The sequence below is a fragment of the Cynocephalus volans genome, chromosome 2, assembly GCF_027409185.1.
Source record: "Cynocephalus volans isolate mCynVol1 chromosome 2, mCynVol1.pri, whole genome shotgun sequence".
Taxonomy (NCBI): Eukaryota; Metazoa; Chordata; class Mammalia; order Dermoptera; family Cynocephalidae; genus Cynocephalus; species Cynocephalus volans.
Window position 1 is genome coordinate 205,693,728 of NC_084461.1, and position 23,929 is coordinate 205,717,656.

A 23,929-nucleotide genomic window follows, 5' to 3' on the forward strand; every position below is an offset into this window, starting at 1 on the left:
ACGGTGTCCTCATGATTATGCATTTATTTGATTTTTTGTCATTCCAGTCAAAGAGAGATCGTTTGATGTTCACAGATGGCTGCACACAAACATTTAAAACTTTTGAGAGAATGCAGTGCACCAGGGAGATTATTATTACGACTATCAGGAGAATAATACCGAAAGTTTGGAGTATGCTCCTTAGCCATGGTCCCCATGAACCAAACCATCTAATAGATCAAATGATGAGGCAGACAAAGATTCTACCCATTCTGATCAAACAGCCTGTTTGTTAATTCCCTGTAACTGAGTTTCCATAATTCTAGAGGTATTTTCCCATGTGCAACAAGAAGTGTCAGCAGCTGCACAGATTTTTCCCTTTTCAGCCAGTAGATAATTGAGAGCAATTCTATTATCTAGTAAAACTTTAGCAAGAGAATTTAAAGAAGTCTGGTGTGCAACTATAGCTTTTGCAGTAGTATCTGCTATAGAGACTATTGTAAGGGATAATTTTCTAATTATTGCCTCATTTACATTTATTCCAAGCCATGAAAAAAACCTTACAAATGATGTCCATGTATGAGATTGGCTGCTAAATCCTCTACAAATAAAAGTATACCTTATAGGTATACACAAGGACCTTTTTCTAGTTCTATTGTTTATGGATACGTTACTTAAAATGGTAAAATAAGCAGTTGCTAGCCAAAGTCCGAGGCAAAGTTAATACAGGTTAAAAGAGCACTATAGTACCCTAGTGCATAAATCAATTTGCAAGAAATTCCTTTTAGGCTTTTGGTACTAACCCTGTCTTGTGATATACTTGTTGGTCCTGGTTCTTGTACCAATTACTGGGTTAAATCAAAATAGGGTTCAGAAATTTTACCATTAGTACAATTTGAACAGTTACATTAGGTATATTGCCAAAGTTACTCATTGGGTAAACCAAAGGATGCCCCAGGTCATGCAAAGATCTGTGTTTGGCATGACAGATTCAACACTCTGTCTAGTTACCAACAGAAGCTACTGACTGTAAAATTCTAATTACAGCATTATTCTGCTAAAAGAAAGAGGAAGTCAAATGAAAAAAAATAAGAGTAGAGTTTCATAATGGTAGAGGAGTCTTGATACATGATCTTGGAAAGGCTGCCCAAATCTAGGATGCTGTCCGCTTCTGAGGAGAAACTGCCCTGGTTAGCTTTATCTTAAGGTCTCCAACAGGTGTAAAGTTTCAAGACACTCAAGGGGCTCTCTTGAGTTGTGAGATGTGGTCCCAAATTAAAGGTCCCAAAGTTTTGCTGCAGTTTGGGTGGCAAGGGCAGTCTTTCTTGGATGCCATTTCCAAAAGATCCAATCTCCAGGATCTAAATCATGAAGGATTTGATCACACTCAGTCAGTGAACCATGAAAAGCTTCCTCTACCTGATAAGAATGCACTTTGGCATAATTCATTAAAGCTTTGCATCATTTAGTCATATCACAGTTTAGGAGAGTAGAAGATGCATGAGATTCTGTTACTAGGAGCATAAGCCTTCCAGTGAATATTTCATAAGGGGTCAACTTATGTTTGTCACTGGAAGTAGATCTGATTGTCATCAATCTATAATACCTTTGGCCAAGGCAATCCAGTCAATTCAATTAGCTTGGCTTAATGCTATTGTATCTGTAATACCTCATTTAACTGTTTTATAACTTGTCCAGTGAAGCAAATACCTCTATCACTGGAGATTTCTCCAGAAACGTCCCATGAGAGAAACACATTTTCTAATAACCTTTTAGCTACTGTTACAGCATAGGCCTTCCTGGGTGGAGAAGCTTCTGTACAAACAGAAGACACGTATTGACAATGGCAGTTGAATGAAATCCCTCCATAAATATTCGAATGGTCCATCAGGTAGCAGAAATGTACCTGAAGTTTTGATTGTCTTCTCAGGATTAGGGGTTCAACAAACCAAATATTGGTCATAAACTATTTCAGCAATTTTAGAACAGTCACCACACCAATTTTGTCCCAGTAATCTGGATCAACCTCCCTCTGCTGGCTCAAAGACAGACAGGTTACTAATTGATATGTAAAGTTCCTAAAGGGCGTTTCAAGATGGCGGTGGCTGCGGTGGTTGGCGCGGAGTAGCTGAGGTGGAAAAGGCGGCCACTGGGCCTCAGGCAGCCGGGAAACTTGTGGACCTTCCTCTTGCCATCTCTTAAGGGAGGACCGCTGCTGCTGGCCGGTCGTGGGGGGTGACCGCCACTTTGCCCTCGGCAGGAGAGGCTGCCTCATTTACAGGCAACAGCTTTGAAGTGTGGAGCAGGAAAAGAACTGTTTCTTAGCTGCAAAAGTGAGTCTCTAAACAGGGAACACGGCGCCAGGGCTGCTGTGGATGCAGACAGGATCCCGGAGGCCGGGGCCGCGCTGAAGGCGGCCAGCTGCCCTATTCAGGATTCGAGGTTTTAGGCTGGCATTAAAGAAGATTCCTGGGAGCGCCCGAGCCGCGCCGCGACTGAACAGCCCGAAGTGACAGCGGCCGAGAATGGGGAAGGCGGCAAACCAGAGGCAGAGAGTGAGCGCCCGACCTGGCACAACCCTGTGAGTGACCCCTGGACCAGCCCTGTTTGGGGGGCTGACGGCCACCCGGCTCCCACCTGCATCACCGGGTCACTCACTGCCTGGGGCTGCCTCCATTTTCCCAGGTGCTCGCAGCTCCGCCTGGCTCAGCCCTCACTGACCCTTCCCACTTGCTTGGCCCGGCCTGGGGCTTTCCGGAGCCTGCGGGCCGGCCTCCCCTCCCACTCCCTCCGCGGTTCTCTGGCGGGCTGGTGGCGGGGGTGTCCCCGGCCAGTGTCGGGAGGGCAAAGAAGTACGGGCGGGCCGACTGTCACTCCACCACACCCTGGACTCCGGCCCCCAGTAAACTTCCTGTTACTGGGAGGCAGTTACCATCTCTGTGGCCACCAGTTCAGAAAAAAGCCTAACGAATTTCTAGTTGGGAATAGTGCGGTAGGAGAGTTCTCAGTTCCGCTTGAACCTGCCGGAGAGCAGGCTGCAGGAGGGTGCTAGACTCGGTTTATACCGGGGGGATACAAAGGTGAACAAGACCCGAGAAAGATCTACATAGTGCTACAAAGGCACCGAGAGCGACCGGTCGTCTGCGCCTAGCAGAAACCTGGTAGACTTCCTGGGCGAGGCGGTGCCGAGCAGGGTCTTGAAGGCCCAGCTGATAGACGAGGGTTGCAGAAGACACGACCCAGCCCAGCACAGTGCGCACAGAGTGGGGAGACATGGGGCCAGGGAGGCGGAGACTCGACAGAAACCACACACCCTGTGGGGTCGCCACTGCACGATCCAACAGCCTGGGCCAGAGCACACGGAACAGGGAGAAGTCCTGCACAGGAAGTGAAAGCTCAACAGCGATCACACACCCTGTGGTACGTGATCTACCAGCCCAGCAGAGTCCAAGCTGACCAGAAAGGTGGCTCCCCGGAGAAGCCCAAGACCCGAGGCAACCACACACACAAGGCACTAGAGGCCAACTGAGCAGTCACGGAGGGAGCCATACGAAATTGGCAACCAAAGCAACATCCTAGTTAGTTATTAGTCTCAAACCGGTGGACTGTGAAACCCCCTGCCACAATGAATAAACATCAAAAAAAAAAGATACCAGAAATACAAAAAATAAAGAAAGTACACAACCAAAACTTAATAAATCTCATACTCTAGATCCTATAGAACAAGAAGCCCTTGAAATGACTGACAAGGAATTTCGAGTGATAATTTGAAGGAAACTGAATGAAAAACAAGAAAACACAGCTAGACATCATGAGGAAATGAGGAAAAGTATACAGGATCTGAAAGAGGAAATGTACAAAGAAATCAATGTCCTGAAAAAAAATGTAGCAGAACTTGCTGAACTGAAGAAGTTATTCAGTGAAATAAAAAACAAAACGGAGAGTTTAACCAGCAGGCTTGTCGAAGTTGAAGAGAGACCCTCCGAACTTCAAGATGGGCTATTTGAAATAACACAAGCAGACAAAAAGAAAGAAAAAAGAATCAAGGACATTGAAGAAAATCTGAGAGAGATATCAGACAACCTTAAGGGCTCAAATATCCGAGTCATGGGTATTTCAGAAGGGGAGGAAAATGGAGATTCCATTGAAAACATATTCAAAAAAATAGTGGCAGAAAACTTCCCAGGTATAGGAAAAATCACAGATCTTCAGGTCCAGGAAGCTCAACGATCTCCAAATGTATTCACCCAAAAAGGCCTTCTCCAAGACATGTTATAGTCAAATTGGCAAAACTCAGAGACAAAGAGAGACTCTTAAAAGCTGCAAGAGAGAAGCGTCAAATCACCTATAAGGGAGCCCCAATCAGGGTAACATCAGACTTTTCATCACAAACCCTAAAGGCTAGAAAGGAATGGGATGATATTTTCAAAATACTAAAAGACAAAGATTGCCAGCCAAGAATACTCTACCCTGCAAGGCTATCCTTCCGAAATGAAGGGAAAATAGTATATTTCTCAGAGAAACAAAAACTGCGGGAGTTCACTGCCACACGACCACCCTTACAAGAAATCCTCAAGGGAGTACTGGGTTTGGTTCCTGAAAAATAACTACCACTGCCATAAAAACCCAAGAAAAATCAATACCCACTAGTATAATAAAAATGTCATTCATGAAGAGAAAACAAGCAAACAAAAACGCTATCTACAACCTAAGGAACCAACAAACTCAGAAACCAAAAAGTAAATCAGAAAGCAAGGAACAAAAGACACCTAAGACAACCAAACAACCAATAAAATGCTAGGAATAAATCAACACCTTTCAATAACAACTCTTAATGTAAAAGGCTTAAATTCCCCAATCAAAAGACACATGGCTGACTGGATCAAAAAAAGGAGGACCCAACTATATGCACGGGTAACCAAAGGAAAAATAAACAAATGGGATTATATCAAACTAAAAAGCTTCTGCACAGCAAAAGAAACAATTAACAGAGTTAAAAGACAACCAACAGAGTGGGAGAAAATATTTGTAAAATATACATCTGACAAAGGATTAATATCCAGAATATATAAGGAGCTCAAATAACTTTACAAGAAGAAAACAAGCAACCCAATTAAAAAATGGGCAAAAGAGCTAAGTAGGCATTTCTCTAGAAGATATACAAATGGCCAACAGACATGTGAAAAAATGCTCAACATCACTCAGCATCCAGGAAATGCAAATCAAAACCACATTGAGATACCATCTAACCCCAGTTAGGATGGCTAAAATCCAAAAGACTCTGAACGATAAATGCTGGCGAGGCTGCGGAGAAAAAGGAACTCTCATCCATTGTTGGTGGGACTGCAAAATGGTGCAGCCTCTATGGAAAATGCTATGGAGGTTCCTCAAACAATTGCAGATAGATCTACCATACAACCCAGCTATCCCACTGTTGGGAATATACCCAGAGGAATGGAAATCATCAAGTCGAAAGTATACCTGTTCCCCAATGTTCATCGCTGCACTCTTTACAATAGCCAAGAGTTGGAACCAGCCCAAATGCCCATCATCAGATGAGTGGATACGGAAAATGTGGTACATCTACACAATGGAATACTACTCAGCTATAAAAACGAATGAAATACTGCCATTTGCAACAACATGGATGGACCTTGAGAGAATTATATTAAGTGAAACAAGTCAGGCACAGAAAGAGAAATACCACATGTTCTCACTTATTGGTGGGAGCTAAAAATTAATATATAAATTCACACACACACACACACACACACTCACACACACACACACACACACACACACACACACACACAAAACCGGGGGGGGGGAAGAAGACATAACAACCACAATTACTTGAAGTTGATACGACAAGCAAACAGAAAGGACATTGTTGGGGGGGAGTGGGGGAGGGAGAAGGGAGGGAGGTTTTGGTGATGGGGAGCAATAATCAGCCAAAATGTATATCGACAAAATAAAATTAAAAAATAAAATAAAATAAAATAAAAGCTGTGAACTCCACCCTATATTCGTATCATAAAAAAAATAAATAAAAAAATAAAGTTACTAAAAAGCTGCTGGAGGGAGAAGGAATGTTTGCTAAATCAAGCCTTTGTTAGTGGATCACTTTATTGTCTAAATAGAATGTCATCTGACTTGTTTTTACTGAATGTTACCATCTTCTATTGTAAAAACTTGTTAAACTGTACTTAGCAAAACCCCACCTATGTCTCTTCCTGTAACTTCTTGGTCTGGAGAATAAATGCAGGAAGAGAACCCCAATTCACGCTTAATTTCCCAAAATGGAAGAAATGCCTCATGCTTGAGGAAGTTCTGGGATATTAACCCCTTTCTGGGGCTTCTCACTGCTCAAAAGAGATGGGCTTTGAGTAATCTTTGGCGGCTCCGTCACCCAGGGGAAAAGGGGTGACAAATACGTGGGAGGCAAAGCAACACATTGTTTAGCCAAGACAAGGTGTGCACATATATTTTAAATTTTTGTACAATGCATATGGAAATATAATAGATCCATCTTCTATACAAGATAATACTATTTAGCCATAAAAATATATGGAGAACTGATGCATATTCCAACATGGATGGACCTTGAAAAATCATGCTTAGTGAAAGGAACCAAACAAAAATGGCTAGCTATTGCACGATTGTATAAGAAATATCCAGAACAGGTAAATTCATAAAGGCAGAAAGGATAGAGATTATCCTCAAAGTCTGCCATGTTGATGGTGAGAGGGATGACATTGAGAATGGGAAACACAGGAAACTATTTCAAACATAAAGAAACAGGAGGTGCCTCCTGAATAGAGACACGGTTTGCTGACTTCTCAGTGATGTGAAGACATCTACTAGGTGCAGCTGAGATCTGTAAAAATTGCCCTTTCTTATTGGTAAAACACAATGGAAATAAGAATGATGGGCTCGCTCATGTAGTGAAGTCACTTGTTATAATCATATTGTTTCTGTTTCGGGCTCTGATAACAGCCCCTTTCCCCACCCCAGCTTTCCCATCATCCCTCTGAGCATCAGCGGGTGATGAGGGGACAGCACAACCAAGTACACACCTGGGGGACCCTCAGGGGAGTCAGCAGGTCTGTGTCCTGGTGGTGTCAAGGGACATGGGGCCAGCAGGGGGCGATGTGAGGCTGTCTGAGAGGATGAATGTGTCTGGCCCTGCCAGCTGGGAAACCCCTCAGGAGGTGGGAGGGAGCTGAGCAAACAGCTGTGACGTGATGTGACCGCAGTTGTCAGCACCTCCCAGGACACACAGGCCATCGGGGGCCAGGCTGTCTCACCCCAGGGGGCCTGGTTCGGTGAAATCCTCATCCTCCCTGTTCTCCTCCAGGCAGCAGAGACTTTGCCCAGGGCTGAGGGGCGCTGGAGGTGGTCAGGGTGCAGGGATGTATGTGAATGTAGAAACTCCTCCCCAATGGAACTTGTAGAGACTAAAAGGGAATTAGGGGACCCCAATGTCCATGCTGGAGTCTTGGGATGTGGATCTCCTGAGCACCTGCACTGTGACCTGGGTCCCTCTCCTCATTGTCCTCCTCATTCACTGCCCAGGTGAGACCAACCTGCTCCGGGTGGAAGGCTCCATGGGGGCCTTAGCCCACCTCTGCTCCACTCCTTCACTTAATTGGCTCATTGTTCTCCCTGTCTCTGCCTCTTCCAGTGTCTGTGGCCCAGGTAGGGCTGAATCAGCCTCCCTCCATAACCATGTCTCCAGGTCAGATTGTCACAGACACCTGCAATGGGAACAACAACAATGTTGTCAACCTGAGCACAGCACCTGCAGAAGCACCCGGGACATGTTCCCAAAGTCCTGACCCACAGGAATAAGTGACCCTCAGGAATCTCATAAACATTTCCTGGCTCCAGGTCAGGCAACTTGGCCTCCCTGAGCACTTTTTGGCTACAACCTGGGAACAAGGCTGGTTATCACTAATTAGCAAAGAGCAGGACAAAATTGATGCTTGCATTGTGTTGGAAGCCTATGGAGAAATCAGACAAAAACCACGAGCTTCCTCCTGCCTAGTCACTACCCCAAGCACAGTGGTACGATGGACCTGTCAGAGGATGTAGGCTGGGCTCATGATGGGAAATACTGGGGGTTTGAAGGGGCTCTTAACTAAAGGGTCTCTTTTTAGTTGGGACTGCTAACAAAACAATAAATCTAGTTAGGCATGATTAGAATTACTCATTTTGCAGATATTTATATCCAGCCTAATTCTAAGTGTGCTTGAATCTGTTTGATTATAGGCATTACATATACTGATTGACAAAGATAATGAAAAACAGACAGGCTAGATACGTTTACCTAACCTTTGATTTATTTTCATAAAAGATTTGATAAAAAGTAATGCCTGGAATTACTAAAGGACTATTCGCTTACTCGTCTTTTTCCTAACAATCTTCTAATTTCGTGTAATGATCGATCACGTGGATTATCCATCATTAAAGTGTAGATTGGCTCCTTTGTGTTGTCATTAGCACTAAAAGAATGATGCCTGTTGCCAAACTCAGGTCTGGGTGTCCGCCCCACTGAGAAGGAAAGAAAAAAAATCTGAGAAGTCAAATGGTTAGTGTTAAAAAAGCAGATGTATCTAGCTGAAGGAGAGGGTAGACTATCCCAACTCAAAGATTTAGACTTTCTGAGGGGTTTTTAAAGGAGGGGTTGAGGGAATGGAATGTGGAAGGTGAAAAGCAGGAGAGAAGGAGATGTGAGTTATGAGGGGTCCTTGTCTATGGGTGAGGTACAAGGTCTCATCAAGGCCGCGTGTGCTTTCTGTTCTCATCTTTGCTGTTATCTCAGGACCCTGCAAGATTTTGATTTGCGCTGGTGTCCTTGGCTGGTGCCCAAGGTCAGCTTCCAGTCATTTGACCATGATCATTTCTGAAAACTTGACAAGTTTCAAAGAAAGAACTGTTAGTTTTGCAAAGTACGAACTAGCTTCTTGGCCTTGTTTTCCCACTTAGTGAGAAAGATAAGAAAGTCAGGGGATGGGAAGAAAGAGTGGAGAGAAAAAAACTGTCCTTTTAAAATCCAACCCCCACCCCCCAGCCCAGGCAGTTTTAGGTCCCAACATGGGCTCACTCCTGCTCACTCCAACACCCCAACACAATTTCCTTCCTTAATTTCCAGTTCGCATCTTCTCAATTGTGGCTCTACAGCCTCATCTCACCGGTTCCTCCCAATCCCTAAACTCAAGTCTACGAGGAGAATTAAAGGTGCCCATGGTGACACATATGGAGTTAACTCCCCACAGAGGGTCTGTGCTTGACAGGGATTTGGGGCACAGAAGCCTGACCCTGAGGGGTGATATCGAATATGTCACTTTTATTAGTAATAAAAATGAGCTAGAAGGAAGGATGAGAGAAGAATGCTCCAGGTTTGGTAACAACATTTACCAAGAAGAGAAGAGAAGAAAATTTGGTTGTTCATCATAGCAATTGAAATAAGTTTCATTTGGCCTAAGCATGGCAGATCTCAGGGCTCAGGACAGGGGAAGCCACTCTAGATGCATCTGGATGAGAGAAAGGGAGGACGTGTGCAGATCATTAAGATGCCACCTCCAGGAAGTGAGCACTCCACTGCAGAGGCCACGTGCAGTCACCGAAACATCCTCGTCTGGCATTTATGATGAGCTCTCCAGCTGCAGAGTGGAGAATGGATTGAAGGGTAAACTGAGGCAACACCTGAGACAGAGAGACTAGGTGACAGAGGCGACACTTAATGGGGAAACAACAATGTCTTTTGCTAGGTTAGTGAAACTGAAGAAGGAAAACGAGCAATTTAAGATCAACACAGAGGTGTAATGGGCAAGATTCGAAGATTGAGTGTCTTTTGTGATTAAGGAAAAGACAAAAATCTGTGATGACTTCCATGTGTCTGGCTGAGCATTTGGATGGATTCTTTACCCATCTGAAAGGTGGGCACTGGAAACAGTCCCATACCTAGGCCGAATCCCAATGTGGGGACAAAATAGCTCCTGAGTCCCAAGCATTACACCAACTAGAAACAAACAAAAACAATCTTAATGAAAGAAACTCGACCTCTCTGACTCCTTGACCAGGAGGCTGGCCTTCAGGACGACCGGACCAGATCACTCACATCTTCTCCCTTAACACCATCATTATGACCAGAGAAGGCTTGTCTGATTGGTTTGAGAAACACAGGGGCCATCCCTGTTTGATGTTGGGGTCAAACACTGACAACATGCTGGAAGATTTAGGCTCCACCGAGGAGCGGAAAAAACAGGAGGTTTGCTAAGTGGTCCCAACATGTGCCTCAATTTTCACTCCACCCTCATTGTTAGTTCATGTTGGCTCATGGCCTGTGAATGTTGGGAGATGAGCAGGGGACAGGGGCCAAGTAGTTCTACTCTTACAAAGCTAAAGCTTCGACTTTCTCACCTTTCTAACGTCCGTGCAACAAATCAATCCAAGGCCAACTAACACCCTCTCCCAGCTATGAGACACTGATTTGAAATTCTGTAGTCTCAGGAGAGGTAAAAAACAGAAAAAAAAAATATTCACGATGGCCTTTTCTTCCCAGTCGTAATAAGGAAGATAGAGAAGGCTGAAGAAACCAGTGACATCACTGCCCCCCATCACCTGTGTGTCTCCTCCACCTGTCCCCCCTCAGGTGAGGACAGACCCAGGGACTTAGCACCAGCACCTCTCCCTCTGACATACCCCTTGCGGGACTGCCTACTGCTCTCATCCCAACATAACTACTCCCCAGGTCACCTCTGCTGAGAGTCTCCCCCTCATGGGGTCCTGGTCACAGTGGTGCTATCTCAGTCACCCTCCTCTTCTGTGTTCTGGGGGCTGGAATCAGAGTTAGCCTGGCTCTGAGTCAGCTGTGACTCTATCTCTTAAGGGCACAATGCCAAACATTAAGAGCCCTGGTTGGACTCTCCTGTTTCCCCACCTTGAACTCTCCTTCTCAGTGTCCTCCATGGGGTGCTCTGTCACTACCCAGTCATGAGTTATATTCTCAGTGCCAGGGCCACTTCATTTCTTAAATAATTCACTCTTAGTTTGGCATCTCCTTTCCCAACTCATAGGCTGATGACCCCAATAATTCATCTATAGTCCACTGTCCTATAACAAGCAGAGAAAAAAGACTCAACAAAAGTAATATCTTTTTATTTCTTGAGAATCACTCCAGGATCCAAGAAGAGAAATCACTGAGCTTAAATAGAGGCCACTCATAGATAGGGAAAGGGGATGTCTTTGGGCATCTCAATGGATAACCTACTAAGGTATAAGAGTATAATTTTTAAAATGATAAGCATATTATTTTCATAAAATAGAGAATGAACATGTGTCAAATATTTTATTCTACTGATAGGTCAATAAGACCAGTAAGATGGTAAATCTTTGCCAATGAACATTTTAAAAACACATTATTTATAATCTCACTCCTCAGTATAAAACTTTTGTTTTCCTTAACCCACCATTCGGAGTGCTTGATCCTGACAGATCAGGATGACATGGGACCTGGGCAATGGACAGAAGAGTGGGAAGGCAGGGCTGCCCCAGAGGATGTCTGGTCACCAGGTCACAGGATGGTGTGTCTAGGTCTGGACACCAGGGGGTGTGCGGGAGCCATTCCTGAGGAGTCTGGAGGTGATCAGAGTTGAAACCAGCCTCCTGGCCCTGCCTGGTGCCATCTGCTCAGGGCTCACAGCTGTGACCTCCCCACCCCCTGGGCCCACATGGCCCTATCCATGCCCAAGCCCCAACATCCTCAGACACAGAGGCCTGACTCAGGGCCCAGTGTGGTGTCAAAGAGCTGGGGGGAGGGAGGGTCTCATTTGCATGAACGGACCCTCCCCCTGTCAGAGTATGAAGAGGGGAAGCGAGAGATGTGGGGAAGCTCTGCTTCAGTTGCGGGGCCACAGAGACAGGACTCGGGGACAATCTCCACCATGGCCTGGTCCCCTCTCCTCCTCACCCTCCTTGCTCACTGCACAGGTGACTATCTACTGGGCCAGGGAAAGGACCTTGGGAAGACCATGGGGCCCTGCTGTCTCCTCTTGTCTCTGGACCAGAATCACCATGTCTGTGTCTCTCCCACTTCTAGGGTCCTGGGCCCAGTCTGTGCTGACTCAGCCACCCTCAGCGTCTGGGGCCCTGGGCCAGAGGGTCACCATCTCCTGCACCGGCAGCAGCTCCAACATTGGTACGTATGATGTGCACTGGTACCAGCAGCTTTCAGGAAAGGCCCCCAAACTCCTCATCTATGAAGACAGCAAACGGCCCTCGGGGATCCCTGATCGCTTCTCTGGCTCCAAGTCTGGCAGTTCGGCCTCCCTGACCATCACTGGGCTCCAGCCTGACGACGAGGCTGATTATTACTGTCAGTCCTATGACAGCAGCCTTGGTGTTCACACAGTGCTCCAGGCCAGCGGGGAAGTGAGACAAGAACCTGCCGTCTGCCCAGAGATGGGGTTTCCCGGTGCGGCCCCCACCGACGGCCAAGCCAGCTGCTTCCTTTCTTTGTTTCTTTTGCCTAAAACTGGGGTCTGAGGCCCACTTAAGATAACTCTGTCTAGAGGGACTGTTCTCCTCTTGAATTCTGTCCCCTAACCTGTCCTTGGTAGCAACATATGGTCTGATAATCCTAAATCAAGCAGAAATCTCTGCACACCAGGCACAGGCTGCCCTGGAAACAGAGGCCATGAGGGATGCTTTAATCTGCTGGGGTTTTCCTAGCAAGACTGGGGCCTTCACCACTCATGACCTGTAATTTATTTTCTCAAAGTTCTGGAGGCTGGAAGTCCCAGGTCAAGGTGCCTGCAGATTTGTTTTCTCCTGAGGCCTCTCTCTTTAGTCTGCAGACGGCCACCTCCTCTCTCAGTTCTTTCATGGCCTTTTCTCTGTGTGGGCACAGCTTAGTTTTTCTCACCCTTTTTATAGGGACGCCAGTCCTAGTGCATTAGGGCCCCACCCTAATGATGTCAGTACTCTTGATTAGTGTCTTCTAGGTCCTATCTCTACATATAATCACACAGGGATCAGGGGTTTGACATATGAAATTGCAGGGGGCACAATTCAGTCTATGACAAGGGACATAGAGTGTGGCTGTGTCTGACCCAGGAAAGTCATCATCCCACAGGTCATCCATCAACACCATTTACTGAACACCTACTACATGCCAGGATTGAGATGGGATCATTAGGTCAGGAAACGGTATAAACAACATGGGAAGGGTCCAAGCCCCTAGGGAGCTGGTTAAGTCAGGGCAAAGAGTGAGGACCAAAAAGTAAAGATATGAGTAAGAACAAGAATTGTGTGAGGAAAATAAAGAAAGTTGAGGTTAGCAAGGTGTGGGAGGAGCCTTAGAGATGCTGGCAAGGAAGATATAGAGTCTGAAGAAGTTTATGAAATCCAGCTGCTAAATAGTCCTGCATGAGGAACAGAGCATGAGGTGCAGAATAGTCCTGTTCTGCATGTTTCAGAGTAGCCAGTACTGAGGAATGGGGTGTGGTGAAGAGAGAAACTGAGGCTGGGCTCTTAGACACTGTATTGGTGTGAGTGAGCTGCAGCCAACATAGAGACCATGATCAACTACACCCTGCTGATGCAGAATTATTTATAACAGACATTTTCAAGAAATAAGATGAGTTCCAGACAAATGATATTACTTGCCAAGAGTTCTAGAAATCCACACCTCTGAATTACTCTCAAAAAATTTGATGAAAATTTGACCTGTGCCTGTTAAAATTTCCAAATATTGTTAGAAGAATAAAACTTAAGGAATGAATTCAGTCCCCTCACGCTCAATGGTGTCCCCATGTTAGAAAACTTTGTCTTTGGAAAGCACAGTATCCCACTGTTTCCACCAGATCAATTAATACAATGCAGAGGGAATAGGATTGTGGCACTGGGTTGTGTTTCAATGTTTGCAGAAGTTTATTTTATGTAACAAAACACTATAACACCTACTTTGCAATATCTTCCATTTTCCCTATGAGAAAAAGGAGCCAACAGCACTGGACAGGCCAAGGAGACTGAGACTTGGCTTCAGACTGGACCAAGGCCTTAGAGCAGGGGGTCTGTAGTCCTGCTGGGCAGAGGCAAGGCTGCTAGGTCAACTCATCCTGCTTTCAGTTGTCCCTGTGGGTAATGTGATGATTGTGCTGGGAGTCAGGTGTTAGAAAGTGCTTGTTATGCCACAGGACAGACTCCTGTAGAAGACTAAAAACGTTATTAGAAATCAAAATGTGATGGAATGCACCTAAAGAAGAATAAATGCCATACTTCAGAGATTGGGAGGAAGGAAGGACTCACTGCATTGGTTCACATTAGAAGAAGTTGCTGACACAGCCATGGGCAGCCCCCTCCCAGCAGACGGCAAGAGCGCATAAGACTTCATGAGCCAAGAGTAGGGTGCTGCAGATACCATTGCCATATGGTGGTCCAACACAGCCACAACCACAGCCACTGCCACTGCAAGGGTGGCTAACAGCCACAGTAGCAGCCAATGCCACTGCAGCATCCATCAAAACTGTGCAGGTGGCCCATCAACCACTTGACTGCGTTAGCAGGGGGAAAGTCATCATCAGAGTCTGGGGAAAGAGGTGAGTGACTACAAACCTGCAACTCAGTGCCCAAACCCACAGGGGGAATTGTGCTGCTACACACAGTAGAACACCTGGGGGTGGGAGGTATGTGCACAACCCACACAACTGCCTTGATCCAGGGAGAGACACATACATGGAACCCACCAAGAGTGTAGAAATCCACAATACCCAAATAGAGTAAGGAAGAAAATTCCCATCCCCCAACTGGGGGAAGCAAGTACCCAAGAGATATCTCTGCCTGTAGGAAAGCGGAAATAAAATCTACCCAGAGTCACCCATTCAACCTGATGAGCTCAAGTGTACCCCAGTGCACCCATCAGGGAAATGGGATGCTAGCTGGTGTGCCAAAAAGCCCACCCAGGGATACACACCTAAGCCAAAGAGTGGCAGGGCATCCAGGTGCTTCTCCCAAGAATTTGAGAGCTTGCCTACATACTCAACCAACCAACACAGTGTCAGTAACCTCACCAAAGAATCACCAAGTGCCCCAGTGCCACATCCATGGAGGCAGTAACATGCGACTCCAGCAGTGAAGATGAGCAAAGCGCCTACACAGAGACCACACTACAGCATCGACCTGGAATCGATTGAAAACACCACACTCAATGGTCAATATAAAACACATCTACAGGAGGCAGTCTGTCTCCTCAAAGCCCACTGTAAACTAATAGAAGGAGCAACTGCTCTACCAAATAACCAGACATCAATATGCAAATATTAGAAATAAGAAAAAACACGAAAAATGACACCACCAAAGTAATACAATAATTCTCAAGAACCAGAGTGCATATAGCAGGAAACCCTTGAAAGGAATGAAAAGGAATATTCAGCAACAATCTTAAGGAGACTCAATGAGATACAAAAAGACTCAGACAACAAAACAAAATGAGAAGGAGTAAGTTTACATGAGATTGATAGCATAAAAAGTAATGTAGCAGAACACCCGGGACTGAAGGATTCATTGAACAAAACAAAATAGAGCTTAAGCAGCAAGTTGGAGCATGCCTGGGTATGTAGGCAGGAGCCAAGGGCAAGATTCCCCCACCTGATAGAAGGCCAGAGGATGTGCAGGGAACAAGGCAGGAGCTGTGGGCAGCCTCCCCTGCTCCACTGAAGGTAGGAGCATGCCACAAACACCACTTCTGTGTGGGTGAATCACTACAGCCACTGCTTCAGCCACTGCCACTACAAGAGTGGCTCACCACCACAGTACAAGACACAGCCACCATGCAGGCAGCCTGCTGCCCACTTGACTGCATTGACACCAGCAGAGCCATCAGCACAGCCAAGAAAAAAAGAGGAAGTCTTTCTCCTAAACACCCAGAGCAGAAAAATAGAAAAGGCAACTGCTCTACCAGATAATCATACATCGACACAGAGATACTAGAGATATGAGAAAAGAAGACACAGATTTTCTAACATTTTCATTCCAAAAAGATCCTCTCTGAGATACATTATAGTCAAACCAGCTAGGCTGAAATACAAAGAGAGAATCCTAAAAGCAGCTAAAGAAAAATGTCAAGTCACTTATAAGGGAGCCCCCATCAGACTCACAGCAGAGTTCTCCAGAGAAATCCTACAGGCAAGATGAAAATGGGTTGATTTATTTAGAACACTTACAGAGAAAACTGCCAGGCAAAAATACTATGCTCAGAAAGACTATCCTTCAGAAATGAAGGAGAAATCGTGTGTTTCTCAGACCGAGAAAAACTATGGGAGTTCACGACCACAGGACCATACCTACAAGAAATCCTACAGGGAGTCCAGCATCTGGATTCCGAAAAATGATAATCAATATCCTTAACACACAAGAAAGAGCAAAAGTCACTAGTAGAACAAAAGTACAAACCACAAAGAGAAAGAAACTCCATCTTACCACCTCCAAAATCCAACAAACACTAAATACAAACAATAAATGGGTAAGAAAGGAACAAAAGATATTTAAAGCATCTGAACAAAAATTGATAAAATGCCAGGGTAAGAAAATAATTTTCAGAACAACCCTAAATGTGAAAGGATTAGATTCTCCACTCAAAAGACGCAGACTGACTGTTTAGATTAAAAAGCTAGATGTGACTGTATGCTGTCTTTAAGAGACTCATCTCCACTGTAAAGACACACACAGACTAACACAAAATAGATGGAAAAAGATATACCACAGAAATGGACAGCAAAAGCGGGTAGGAATAGCTATTCTGATTTTGGATAAAATGGACTATAATTTGAAAACCATAAACATAGACCAAGAATGCCATTATATAATGATAAAGGGATTTATCCAGCAAAAGACATAACAAACATAAATATATATGCATCCAACGCCAGAGCACCCCGATATATAGAGCAAATACTATTAGACATAAAGAAAGAGATAGACCCCAATATGATAATACTGAAGGAACTAACACCCCTCTCTCAGCACTGGGCAGATCGTCCATGCAACAAATCTACGGATAAACACAGCATTTACATTACACTTCAGACCAATTGGACCTGGCAGATATTTACAGAGCATTTTATTCAATAACTGTAGAATATACATTCTTCTCATCAGCACATGAAACATTCTCCAGTATAGACCATATTTTGGATCTCAAATCAAGTCTCAACAAATTTAAAATTATGGAAATCATTTAAAGTATATTTTCTGACCACAATGGATTAAAACGACAAATTAATAACAAGTGACACTCTGGAAATTATCCAAACATGTCGAAATTAAACAATATCCTCCTAAATGACCTATGGGTCTTAAAAGAAATCAAATTGGACATCAAGAAATTTTTCTTGAAACTATCAAAAATAAAAGCACATCATACCAAAATCTCTGGGATATTGCAAAAGCAGTACCAAGAGGGTAGTTTATTAAGATAAATGTGTCTGTTTTTAAGCCAGTACCGTGCTGTTTTGGTTACAATAGATTTGTAATATAACTTGAAGTCAGGTAGTGTTATGCCTCCAACTTTATTTTTCTTTGCTCAGGATTGCCTTGGCTCTTCGGGGTCTTTTGTTATTCCACATGAGTGTTGGGGATGCTTTTTCTGTTTTTGTGAAGAATGTCATTGGTATTTTGACGGGAATTGCCCTGAATCTGTAGATTTCTTTGGGTAGAATGGATATTTTCATGATGTGAATTCTTCCCGTCCAACAGCACGGTACGTCATCCCATCTTTTCATGTCCTCTTTAACTTCTTTCGATTGTGTTCTGTAGTTTCTCATTGTGGAAGATCTTTCACCTCTTCGATTAAATTGATTCCTGGGTGTGTTATTTTTTTGATGACTAATGTATATGGGCTTCCTTTCTTGATTTCTTTCCCGCTACTTTGTTACTGGAGTCTAAATATGCTATTGATTAGTGGGTGTTGATTTTGTACCCTGCAACATTATTGAAAGTGTTAATAGCTCTAAGAGTTTTTTGGTAGCGTCTTTAGGTTTTTCTCTGTACAAGATCATGTCATCTGCAAACACGGGCAGTTTGACTTCATCTTTTCCAATCTGGATGCCCTTTATTTCTTTCTCTTGACTGGTTCCAATATTATGGTAAATAGGAGTGGTGAGAGTGGGCATCCTTGTCTTGTTCCTGTTCCTAAGGATGGTATTGGTGATTGGTTTGTTGAAAATGGCTTTTATTGTGTTAAGATATTTTCCTTCTATACGTAATTTGCTGAGAGTCTTTATCATGAAATGATGTAGAATTTTGTCAAATGCTTTTTCTGCATCTATTGAGATAATCACCTGGTTTTGTCCTCAGTTTCACTGATGTGGCATATCACACTTACTGACTTCCATATGTTGAACCAACTTTACATCCCTGGGATGAATTCCACTTGATCATGGTGTCTAGTTTTTTTGATGTGTTGTTGTAGCCTGGTTCCTAATATCTTATTGAGGATTTTTGCATCTATGTTCATCAAGGATATTGGTCTGTACTTTTCTTTTTTTGCTGTATATTTGTCTGATTTTAGTAATAGGATGATGCTGGCCTTATAGAATGAGTTTGGGAGAATGGCTTCTGTTTGAACTTTTTGCAGAAGTTTGAAGAGAAGTCGTATTAATTCTTCGTTAAAGGTTTGATAGAATTCAGCTGTAAAGTCCTCCAGTCCAACCAGTTCCATCTGTGCAGTGTTGCTCAAACTGAGGAATGAGGCTTCAGGCAACCAGCAGAAATTTAAAAAACAGAGGAAGATATTATTTCTAATGGTGAAATACTAGAATCATTTTTATTTTGTTCTGGTACTACACATGATGGCTGCTGACGTAGTTATAGGGAAAGATTTTAACCATGAAATTTCTATCAAATCAATAATAGAGTAATAAAATATAAAAAATATTTTTAAAATGAAAATTTATATTTTAGCGTTATTGGTTAGAGTCACCATTATTACCTAGAAGACAACAGAGTATACGAAACGTTTTTGAATTATTAAGAAAACCATCAAGTTCAAAATAAGTAAAATAATATATATTGCTTCTTTGTTTTATACCAAATTTCATTTCCACTTTACTTATATTACTCAAAACTGGAAATCAACCAAATATCCATGAGGAGGTGAATGGATAACAAATTCTAGTATATCTGTACAATACTCTGAGCCGTATAAGGAAATGAACAACATATGGAGAATTATAAAGAAGTAAAATAACTATACACATGATGTGGATGAAGGTAAAAATCATAATGCTCTGTGGGGGGGGGAAGAGTGCATGCTTTATAATTACAATTTAGATGAAATTCTAAAAATTTCAATCAATAAAATCCGAAGTCTTACTCTATAACAAAAGACTAAATATTTCCATCATAATATCGTGAAAAAATACCCTTTCCCACCACTTCCATTCCACATTATCCCTAAGGTCCTAGGCATTGTAATAAGGGAAGAAAAAGCAAGAAAAGCATACTAATTGGAATAGAAGAAATAAACCTTTCTTTACCTACAGACAATTTGATTGTTTACATAAATATACTAATGAATATATATTAATGTATATAAATTAATGATTTTAATATATATACACATATCAATTAAAATAAAGTGCTTGGAAATTTAAATTTTATTTTAGTTTTTATTTTAAAGATGACGGGTAAGGGGATCTTAACCCTTGACTTGGTGGTGTCAGCACCACACCCTCCCAAGTGAGCCATGGGCTGCTCTTGGAAATTTAAATTTAATGACCAGAATTTAATCTATGATACTACAGAAAACCAAATACCGGAGAATAAATTGAACAAAAATTTGCAAGGTGTACTGACAATAGAGTTGCCAAATGGAGATGTATTGGTAAGCTTTTTCAATAATGGAGCAATATATTTACATGGACACACATGAAATTCAGCCTCTACTTCCCATCATATAAAAAAAATCAATAAACGGAAGTGAAGTGATATCTGAAAGCATTTAAAACAACAACAGCAACACAAAAGTATATATTTATGGCTCTAAGGTTTTTTCCCCTATTACATAGACGTGGGGAACAATGTTGGTTTTCAGTGATTGTGTAAATGCGCGATGGTTAGATCAGGATAGTCAGCTTATTCATCATTACAATGCGCAATCGTACTTTGTGTCCTTGACCAATACCTCATTAGCCCCCCGCCCTCTAACCCTCTGCTCCCCTTTTCCACCTCTAGTAACCATGTTTCTTTTCTCTCTTTCTAAGAGTTCAATGTGTTACTGTGATTGTTGTTTCTTTCTTTCTCTCTGTCTCTCTTTGTTTATTTGTTTGTTTACAGATTAAGCTCCTGGTTATGAGTGAGAACATGTGGTATTTCTCTCTCTGGACTTGGGCTGTTTCACTTAGGATAGTCTTCTCCAGGCTCATCCATGTTGCTGCAGATGGTAGAATTTCATTCTTATTCATGGCTGAGTAGTATTTCATTGCGTATAAGGACCACATTTCCTGATCCAGTCATCCGTCAATGGACATTTAGGTTGGCTCCATCACTGGCTATTGTACATAGAGCTGCAATAAACATGGGAGTGCAGGTATCCCTATGACATGATGATTTCCAGTCCTCTGGATATAACCCCAGTGGTGGGATTGCTGAATCATGTGGTAGTTCTGTCTGTAGTTGTCTGAGGAGCATCCATACTGTTCTCCATAATGGTTGTACTAATTTACAGTCTCACCAACAGTGCAGAAGGCTTCCCCTTTCTCTGCATCCTCACCAAAATTTGTTATTCTGTCTTTTTTTCTAACAGGCAGTCTCACTGGGGTGAGGTGATATCTCAAAGTGGTTTTGATTTGCCTTTCCCTGATGATTTGTGATGTTGAGCATTTTTTTATATACCTGTTGGCCATTTGTATGTCTTCCTTTCGTCAGTGTCTATTCAGCTCCTTTGCCCATTTTTTGATTGGATTATCTCTTTTTAGGCATATAAACGGACATGTGGACCAATGGAACAGAAACAGAGAACCCAGAAATCAATCCACATATTTACAAACAACTGATCTTCGACAAGGGCACCAAGAACGTACACTGGGGAGAAGACTGCTTCTTCAATACATGGTGCTGGCAAAACTGGATATCGACATATAGAAGAATGAAACTTGATCCGTATCTCTCACCATATACCAAAATCAACTCAAAATAGATTAAAGACTTAAACATAAGACCTGAAATTTTAAAGCTCCTAGAAGAAAACTTAGGGGAAACACTCCAGGATTAAGGACTGGGCAAAGACTCTATGAATAACATCTCAAAAGCACAGACCACAAAACAAAAAATAATCAAATGGGATGACATCAAACGAGAAAGCTTCTGCACAGTGAGAGAAAAAATAGTGTTAAAAGACAACCCACAAAATCGGAGAAAATATTTGCAAACTGCACATCTGACAAGAGATTAATATCCAAAATATACAAAGAGCTCAAACAACTTTACAGCAAAAAACCCCACAAATTTGTTTTTTCTTATATAATTTAAAAAAATAGTTCACAATTTTTATTACATTTTCTCATTTAAAATTATAAACTTCACATGTAGGAAAATGATTACACTATTTGGCAAGTAATATAAAAGAAAATTTTACCAAATAAAACATTTTCTTACATCAAGATGGTAAGCAAAATTTTCAGCCATCAGTAGATAGGGTACAAAAGCAGGTTTTATAATTATTATTATTATTATCCCTTCTTATTTTATTTTATTTTATCAGTATACAATGTAGTTGATTTTAGTGTCCCTTTACCGAATCCTTCCTCCCCCTCCCTCTCCCTGCTTCCTCCCATCAACATCATATCTGTTCACTTGTCTTAACAAGTTCAAGGAATTGTGATTGTTGTGTCTTCTTTCCTGCCCCCCATTTGTTTGTGTATTTATTTATTTATTTTCAGCTCCCCCAAATAAGTGAGAACATGTGGTATTTCTCTTTCTGTGCCTGACTTATTTCATTTAATAGAATTTTTTCTAAGTTCATCTGTGTTGCTGCAAATGGTACTATTTCATTCTTTTTTAGAACAGAGTAGTATCCCATTGTGTAGATATACAACATTTTCCATACCCACTCATCTGATGATGGACATTTGGGCTGGTTCCAACTCTTGGTTATTGTAAATAGTGCTGCAACATACATTGGAGTACAGGTATCCCTTCGACATGATGATTTCCATTCCTCTGGGCACATTCCGTGCAGTGGGATACCTGGGTCATATGGTAGATCTATCTGCAATTGTTTGAGGAACCTGCATACCATTTTCCATAGGGGCTGCACCATTTTGCAGCCTCACCAACCGTGTACTAGAGTTCCTTTTTCTCTGCAACCTCGCCAGCATTTATCATTCACAGTCTTTTGGATATTAGTTACTCCTAACATGGGTGAGATAGTATCCCAGTGTGTTTTTGATTTGCATTTCCTGAATGCTGAGTGATGTTGAGCATTTTTTCATGTGTCTGTTGGCCATTCGTATATCTTCCTTTGGGAAATGCCTATTTAGCTCTTTTGCCCATTTTTTAATTGGGTTACTTGTTTTTTTGTTGTAAAGTTGTTTCAGTTCCTTGTATATTTTTTATATTAATCCTTTGTCAGATGTATATTATGCAAATATTTTCTCCCATTCTGTTGGTTGTCTTTTAACTCTGTTAATTGTTTGTTTTGCTGTGCAGAAGCTTTTTAGTTTGATATATTCCTCTTTGTTTATTTTTCCTTTGGTTGCCTGTGCCATTGAGGTCGTATTCACGAAGTCTGTGCCCACTCGTACTTCCTGGAGTGTTTCGCCTAAGTTTTCTTTAAGGAGTTTTATTGTTTCAGGGTGTACATTTAATTCTTTAATCCATTTTGAGATGATTTTAGTATATGGTGAGAGGTATGGGTCTAGTTTCATTCTTCTCCATATGGATATCCAGTTATCCCAGCACCATTTGCAGAAGAGGCGGTCTCTTCCCCAGTGTATAGGCTTGGTGCCTTTGTCAAAGACCAAATGGCTGGAGGTGTATGGGTTGAATTCTGGATTCTGTATTCTATTCCATTGATCCGTGTGTCTGTTGTTATGCCAGTACTATGCTGTTTTGGTTATTATAGCTTTGCAGTATAGTTTCAAGCCAGGTAGTGTTATGCCTCCAGCTTTATTGTTTTTGCTCAGAATTGCTTTGGCTATTCATGGTCTTTTGTTATTCCTTATAAATGTTAGAATATTTTTTTTCCATTTCTGAGAAAAATGTCATTGGAATTTTGATGGGGATTGGATTGAATTTGTAGGTCACTTTGGGTAGTATGGACATTTTCACGATGTTAATTCTTCCAATCCAAGAGCATGGGATATCTTTGAATCTTCTTGTGTCCTCTTTAATTTCTCTCAACAGTGGTTTGTACTTTTCATTATAGAGATTTTTCACATCCTTGATTTACTCAATTCCTAAGTATTTTACTTTTTTGGTGGCTATTATAAATGGGCAGGCTTTCTTGATTTCTTTTTCCTCATGTTCACTGTTGGAGTATGGAAATGCTACTGATTTTCTTGTGTTGATTTTTGTATCCTGCAACTCTGCTGAAATCATTTATCAACTCTAAAAGTTGTTTTTTGTAATGGCTTTAGGTTGTTTGATACATAGGTTCATGTCATCTGCAAACAGGGACAGTTTGACTTCATCTTTTCCAATCTGGATGCCCTTTATTCCCTTCTCTCTGCTAAGTGCTCTGGTTAGTACTTCCAATCCTATGTTGAGTAGGAGAGGTGAGAGTGGGCATCTTTGTCTAGTTCCTGTTCAGGATGATATTGGCAGTGGGCTTATCATATATGGCTTTAATTACGTTGAGATACTTTCCGTCTATACCTAACTTGTAGAGAGTTTTTATCCTGAATGAATGTTGAATTTTGTCAAATGCTTTCTCAGCATCTTTAAGGAT

General features: G+C 42.4%; 1 gene segment (V, D, J or C); it reads left to right on the forward strand.

Moving 5' to 3' along the window:
• Positions 1 to 11,927: 11,927 nt before the first annotated feature.
• On the forward strand, positions 11,928 to 12,528 carry LOC134370760 (immunoglobulin lambda variable 1-40-like). The segment is given in 2 exon segments: positions 11,928 to 11,973; positions 12,083 to 12,528. Coding segments are annotated over 2 exon segments (492 nt in total).
• Positions 12,529 to 23,929: the final 11,401 nt, after the last annotated feature.